At 49.7% G+C, this 7,500-nt stretch overlaps 2 protein-coding genes across 2 annotated transcripts in view; both read left to right on the plus strand.

Annotated features, from left to right (window-relative positions):
• Positions 1–2,667: 2,667 nt before the first annotated feature.
• On the plus strand, positions 2,668–4,542 carry LOC310865890 (tRNA dimethylallyltransferase-like; the record flags this gene model as incomplete). Its single annotated transcript, XM_083775095.1, has 2 exons — positions 2,668–2,923; positions 3,473–4,542. The coding sequence occupies 2 exons, from the start codon at positions 2,668–2,670 to the stop codon at positions 4,540–4,542; spliced, it is 1,326 nt and encodes a 441-aa protein (XP_083631221.1).
• Positions 4,543–5,477: 935 nt separating this feature from the next.
• LOC310865891 (optic atrophy 3 protein homolog) overlaps positions 5,478–7,500 on the plus strand; it is a gene marked incomplete at both ends in the record, with an annotated part of 6,856 nt that continues 4,833 nt past the window's right edge. The window contains one exon of the mRNA XM_083775096.1: positions 5,478–5,856. Within this exon, the coding sequence (XP_083631222.1) occupies positions 5,478–5,856 (379 nt within the window). The remainder of the gene's footprint in view (positions 5,857–7,500) is intronic.

Raw genomic sequence — 7,500 nt, forward strand, 5'->3', positions numbered from 1 at the left:
TGGATGTATGGGGCTGTCAATCAGATAGGACTTTTCTGTGTGGATGTATGGGGCTGTCAATCAGATAGGACTTTACTGTGTGGATGTATGGGGCTGTCAATCAGATAGGACTTTACTGTGTGGATGTATGGGGCTGTCAATCAGATAGGACTTTTCTGTGTGGATGTATGGGGCTGTCAATCAGATAGGACTTTACTGTGTGGATGTATGGGGCTGTCAATCAGATAGGACTTTTCTGTGTGGATGTATGGGGCTGTCAATCAGATATGACTTTACTGTGTGGATGTATGGGGCTGTCAATCAGATAGGACTTTACTGTGTGGATGTATGGGGCTGTCAATCAGATAGGACTTTACTGTGTGGATGTATGGGGCTGTCAATCAGATAGGACTTTACTGTGTGGATGTATGGGGCTGTCAATCAGATAGGACTTTACTGTGTGGATGTATGGGGCTGTCAATCAGATAGGACTTTACTGTGTGGATGTATGGGGCTGTCAATCAGATAGGACTTTACTGTTTGGATGTGCTCGAGCGCTCGGTTTCTGCCCCCTCAATGTCCTAACTCTTCTATTAGAGGGCTCTGGGTTTCTGCCCCCTCAATGTCCTAACTCTTCTATTAGAGGGCTCTGGGTTTCTGCCCCCTCAATGTCCTAACTCTTCTTTTAGAGGGCTCTGGGTTTCTGCCCCCCTCAATGTCCTAACTCTTCTATTAGAGGGCTCTGGCTGTAACGAAGGCTTTCACCTATAGAGCTCCATATATGGAAGACGACGGCAACATGCTAGTGTTGACATCAGGTCATCATAGAACTCCATATATGGATATAGCCCACTGGCATGGTCACAAGCATCCAGCTTAGCCCTATATATATATAAAGAGCGGGTATTTGAGACTAGAGGTAAGCATCATTTGCTTTACGGCCCTCGTGACCCACTCCGTACGAGACAGAATACTTGGCCGAACACAACCCAGATATTCTCAGACAGGAACCCAATGACCCAGACATCGTCGTGTCAGAGATTTCTGCATCCTGGTTAATAAAGTCCTCACATTTTGAATACTATATTCAAAATGTTGCTCGCCAAGCTCGTCTACGTGACGGGGGTCAAGCGGCTGAGCAGGCCGGGGGTCAACCTGATCAAGTACGGCGCCGGACGGAGCAACTTCTTCAGGACGTACGTAGCCATGCCTCCTGCCTCCATGCCTCCTGCCTCCATGCCTCCTGCCTCCATGCCTCCTGCCTCCATGCCTCCTGCCTCCATGCCTCCTGCCTCCATGCCTCCTGCCTCCATGCCTCCTGCCTCCATGCCTCCTGCCTCCATGCCTCCTGCCTCCATGCCTCCTGCCTCCATGCCTCCTGCCTCCATGCCTCCTGCCTCCATGCCTCCTGCCTCCACGCCTCCTGCCTCCACGCCTCCTGCCTCCATGCCTCCTGCCTCCATGCCTCCTGCCTCCATGCCTCCTGCCTCCATGCCTCCTGCCTCCATGCCTCCTGCCTCCATGCCTCATGCCTCCATGCCTCCATACCTCCTGCCTCCTGCTGGCTATCCAGTATCCTACTGGATACTGGATACCTTGATAGTGATGGTATATGGATATCTGCTGTATCTGGTGCTAAAATGGAAGCGAGAGGATCGGAAGCGAGAGGATCAGCAGCTCCAGGAGCTGAACGCCAAGCTCACTGAGCAACTGAAGCGGATTGAAAATGACAACTAGAAAGCAGGCAAACACAAGCAAGTTGGAGGAGGACATTGAGGAGATCAAAAGGGCCTTAAACTTCATGGGTGCAGAGATCAGCCAGGTTGTCAAGCTACCAACTGAGTTGGCTAACCTCATGAAGGAGGTTAAAACCCTACAAACCCAGGCAAAAGGAGGTTAAAACCCTACAAGCCCAGGCAAAAGGAGGTTAAAACCCTACAAACCCAGGCAAAAGGAGGTTAAAACCCTACAAACCCAGGCAAAAGGAGGTTAAAACCCTACAAACCCTGGCAAAAGGAGGTTAAAACCCTACAAACCCAGGCAAAAGAAAAAGATGAAAAAATAAACCACCTTGAAAAGAGACTTGATGATATGGAACATTACTCAAGAAGATATGACATCATTCTGACAGGGATAAGATCATATGCGAGGGCGGCCGCTCCTGGCACAAACAATGGAGAAACTCTGCAAACTCTCGAGATGCAAGTCACCAGCTTCTTGGAGAAGCCATGATATTCACCTGGACCCAAAGAAACATCTCAGTGTGCCATGCTCTTCCACACGAGGATAAGAAAACCCCCGACAGCAATAATCATCGTAAACACAAAACGGAGCTTGTAAGAGCCATATGATGTCTGGTAGTATTGTGTAGTGCTCATTTGATGATGTCACCACAGGGCGTGGGCTAGACCCAGGTTGCTTGGGTAAATATGTAATGGGCCCCAATCAAGCAGCAGGTGTTGCTGATTGGCAGAGGCACAATGTTTTCCATGTGTTTCTTTGAGCTGTAGTCATGTATCCTGAACAGTTTATTTATGTAAGTATTCATTGTATGCTGAGGTGACAGATCAGCTAATAAATATCTTTGTTTGGACTTTACGTTTATTTGAGCACACGTCTGAACATCCTCCTCGCCGTCAGCCAACCACAGTGTTCAAGCATAGGGCTTGTGCAGTGGAGGACAGCATCATGGCGGCGTCCGCTCGCAGTGTGCAATGTGCCGTGCAGAGAAACATCATACCTCCTTTAGTGGTGATTTTAGGAGCTACTGGCACTGGAAAGTCTAAACTAGCCATCGAAATTGGTAAACGACTTCAAGGCGAAATAATCAGCGCCGACTCCATGCAGGTGTATGGAGGCTTGGACATAATCACCAACAAGGTGACGTCCGAGGAGCTCGCCCAGTGCAGACATCACATGATCAGCTTCGTGGACCCTCTGTCAGGTGTGAGTCAGGTTCAGTGTAGGACCCAAATGCAGGGTGAGAGGCAGAGGCAGGAAAGTCAAGTTCAGTGTTTTTATTGCGACCAAAAACAGGAGTCCAGGTACAGCAATACACAAAACACAGAGGCAGTCGGAAACAAAACTAGGAACACGAGGAACACAAGGAAAGCAAGGGGAAAACTATACTGGGAAAACTAGGGGATCACAAGCAAGGCATCAAGGCTACAAAAATACTCACAGGCAACAAAAGCAACGAACCAACGGAGAACTGAAAACACAAGGGTACATAAAAAGACAAGGACTAACTAGACACAGGTGAAATACAACAGACAAATCAACTCAGGGATTGGCTGGGAGAATAACAGGGCACAGGAGGGGAACACTACACTAATCACAGGGTTAGACAAGGCAGGTAAACATGGGCAACATAGGAAACCAAGAGACACTAGAACTACAAAATAAAAGGTAAAAGTACACAAAAGTAAAACCCAAAACAAGGAACATAGGGAAACGCATCAGGGTGACAGACCAGGTCACGGATCATGACACCCTCTGGTGAGCAGCTACACGGTGATCGACTTCAGGAACAAAGCGCTGGCTCTAATCGATGACATGCACAGCAGAGACAAGCTGCCAATCATCGTCGGAGGAACAAATTATTATTTCGAGTCCCTACTGTGGAAGGTATTGGTGGACACGGAGGAGCTGGGGAATGATGAGTCAAAGAGAGGGCCGGTAAGCGGATCTCCTGACAGGAAGGTGGAGCTTGAAAAACTGGGTGGAGCTGAGCTGCACCAGAGACTGACGCAGGTGGATCCTGCAATGGCCGCCATGTTGCACCCCAATAATACACGCAAGATTGCCAGGAGCCTGCAGGTGCATGAGGAAACGGGCATGACGCACAGCTATTGGCTGGAGCAGCAGAAGGCCCAAGAGGGAGGTGGAGGGCTGGGGGGCCCACTGAGGTACCCAGACCCCTGCATCTTCTGGCTGCATGCCAGCATGGATGCTCTGGACCAGAGGTTGGATGCCCGTGTGGATGACATGCTGTCTGCAGGACTGATAGAGGAGCTCGGAGACTTTCACCGGTGCTTCAACAAACAGAAAGTCCAGGATCACAGTCAGGACTATCAGCATGGGATCTTCCAGTCAATCGGTTTTAAGGAGTTCCATGAGTACCTGACGGCTCCAGAGAGCATCACCCAGCAGGAGAAGGACCTACTCAAACACAGAGGTATTGAAGCGTTGAAGGTGGCTACGAGACGCTATGCCCGAAAACAGAACAAATGGGTCCGCAACCGTTTCCTCAAACGTCCAGGAGACAACGTTCCTGCGGTGTGCGGTCTGGATGTGACGGATGTGTTGCGGTGGGAGGAGACGGCGCTGGCCCCCGCACTGCAGATACTGGACTGTCTGAGAAAGGGGGCGCTGCCAGCTGTTGAGCCGGTCAGAGCGGAGCTGGCACAGCAGAGCAATACGCGAAGCCGCCACACCTGTGAGCTCTGTGACAAGGCCATCATCGGTGACACGGAGTGGACAGCCCACCTAAAGTCCAAGAAGCACCACCACCACCACGTGAAGAAGAGAAGGAGGTCCGACGCAGCCTCTGACCACTCCTAGGGTACCTCATCCTCACACACCACCACCACCGTAGAGAGCCACTTCCACGCATCTAGCCCCAGACGCCTGCGAGGCCTCCAGGGAGACCTCGCAAAACACGGGGCCCACAGAGAGGGACACACCGGTGGCACTTTGAGACACCGTAGAGATGTGCGACTATACCCACGCTCAATAATGAGCTAATGGAGGTTTTCCTATAAGCAAGCTGTCACTTGCTGTTCACTTGGGTGAAGTTCGCTCAGCGGAAGCTCTTCCCATCGCGCATCGCCTGTCGGCCTTCCTCTTGACTCGGCCTATCATTTCACAATGGGCACACAGACCGATAGTAAGATTCTATTCTATTAGATGGCTCTGGGTTTCTGCCCCCTCAATGTCCTAACTCTTCTATTAGATGGCTCTGGGTTTCTGCCCCCCTCAATGTCCTAACTCTTCTATTAGATGGCTCTGGGTTTCTGCCCCCCTCAATGTCCTAACTCTTCTATTAGAGGGCTCTGGGTTTCTGCCCCCTCAATGTCCTAACTCTTCTATTAGAGGGCTCTGGCTGTAACGAAGGCTTTCACCTATAGAGCTCCATATATGGAAGACGACGGCAACATGCTAGTGTTGACATCAGGTCATCATAGAACTCCATATATGGATATAGCCCACTGGCATGGTCACAAGCATCCAGCTTAGCCCTATATATATATAAAGAGCGGGTATTTGAGACTAGAGGCAAGCATCATTTGCTTTACGGCCCTCGTGACCCACTCCGTACGAGACAGAATACTTGGCCGAACACAACCCAGATATTCTCAGACAGGAACCCAATGACCCAGATATCGTCGTGTCAGAGATTTCTGCATCCGGTTAAAGTCCTCACCGGGTCCCTCCCACCGGACACCGGACACTCTAACCCAGCTCTATATATATACATAGTTTGAATAGTATTCAAAATGGTGGTCGGCGGCTTCCCCATCGCCAAGCTCTTCTACTTGGGGGTCAAGCGGCTGAGCAAGCCGGCCGCCAACCTGATCAAGCACGCCGCCGGACGGAGCGACCTCTTCAGGACGTACGTGTGCATGCCTCCCGCGCAGGCCTACCACTGGGCGGAGATGAGCTTCACCACCAGCGAAGGAGGCGCCGTCGCCAGGAGGATCAAAGCGCCGAGCGCGGAGGAGCTGGTGGAGCTCGGCGCCGAGCTGCTCGGGGAGACGCTGCTCTTCCTGCTGGGCGGAGGCTGCCTGGTGCTGGAGTACAACAGGCAGGCCGCCGCCTCGCGGTGCAAGGAGGAGGGGCTGAGCGGGAAGCTCGCCGCTCTGCAGACCCGGATAGGTGAGCTCACGGCGCACCTATCCGGGGGTCAGCTCGCGGCTCACGGAGGTCAACAGGATACTTGCAGTCGAAGTTCCCCCCCCCCCCCCCCCCCCCCCCGCCCCAAAAAGTAGGCCCGGTGCCCCGACGATCTATAATTCTACAACAGGTCGTTAAGAGGAAGCAATCGGATTGGTTGAAACAGCCTTCTAGCCGTGGTTTAACCAGCACTGTTCACCACCTAATCAAAACAAAGAATTCAGCTGCTCTGTTTTCCCAGAGCGCTAGCAAACTGGGTGGCTAGGCTAGCTAGTTTCTTTGGACATTTGTGGTCGTAGTGACTACATCTGTCATTAAAAAAATATTTTTTTTCAGCGATTTTCTTAGTTTTAAGGGTAACTGTTGTAGAATAGCAATATTACACTCGAGGGTGTTGGTTTAACGTGATTATTGCCACTTCAGTGATGCTTGCGGAACTCGACTTTGTGTCGTTCCTGACCGCATCACTGTCGTGGCAATAATCACGTTAAACAACACCCTCGAGTGAAAAATAGCAGACCTACAAGCTCATAGCGCGCCACTGAGTGGCGCGCTATGAGCTTGTAGGTCTGCTATTTTTGAAAAATCGAAGAACGACTGACATTTTTTAGAATCTGATCTCAGGTCAGAATGGGTTAACTGTAACAGAAAGTTCTATCCACAGTCCCATCTCCCAGTCACAGAGCTGGGACTGACAGTACGCACACAGAGGAGTCGACGGGCAGCAGCACCAGACCACTGAGACCAGCTAGCTAGAAGCCAGAGGTGTTGCCAGTATAACTCTATGGCAGAAACAAGCCACCTAGGTCTATACAAAATAAGACAAAAAGAAGCAACACTGGTCGTTTCTGGCCAGTGTTGCCAAATAAGCGATTAGTATGTAATTTTATTTTATTTAATTTATAAGCGATTTTGGGATTATTTTTGTAGATTGAAAAAATATTGGGGGTCCTTTGCTCTTGGCATGAGAATGTTTGAGAACCACTGCTCTAAAACAATATTAGACAAAGTTTGAGCCACAAACACATTGCTCTCTCTCTTCTCCTTTTGTATAAATTAAATAGGCCTATTCATGATTCTGCTTATAGAGAAGTAGCCTATGTTAGTTTGTTTTATGGAAACAGTTGTTTGTGTTGAATGTGCTAATTGCACAGAATTATTAAAAAGAGAGAAAATGGGCAAGCCATAAAATAATGCACTTTTCATACGTCATGTGGAAAAAAGGTATTAAATACAAAAAGTTGTCAAACCTGATCGGAGCATCTCTACAATACAGGGTTTTCTTTCAGTTCATCATTGAATTTAGAGCAAAAAAGGTCGACAGCACAGCACAGCACAGCACAACACAGCAACCACAGCACAGCACAGCAACAGCACAGTACAGTACAGTACAGTACAGCACAGCACAGCACAGCACAACACAGCACAGCAAAAAAGTCAATCAAAGAACAAGATTCCTTTAAAGGATCTCCTCACTGGTCAGCGAAAACACCTTGAAGACCTTAACAGGAGCCCTCGTACAAGGTTTCTTTGACTATGCATCCACCTCTTGGTACCACAGCACCTCAAAGGCCCTTAAAACAAGGCTCCAGACCTCCCAAAACAAACTGGTCAGGCTCCTACTTG

Source organism: Protomyctophum parallelum, assembly GCF_964188405.1.
Source record: "Protomyctophum parallelum genome assembly, chromosome: 10".
Classification (NCBI taxonomy): domain Eukaryota; kingdom Metazoa; phylum Chordata; class Actinopteri; order Myctophiformes; family Myctophidae; genus Protomyctophum; species Protomyctophum parallelum.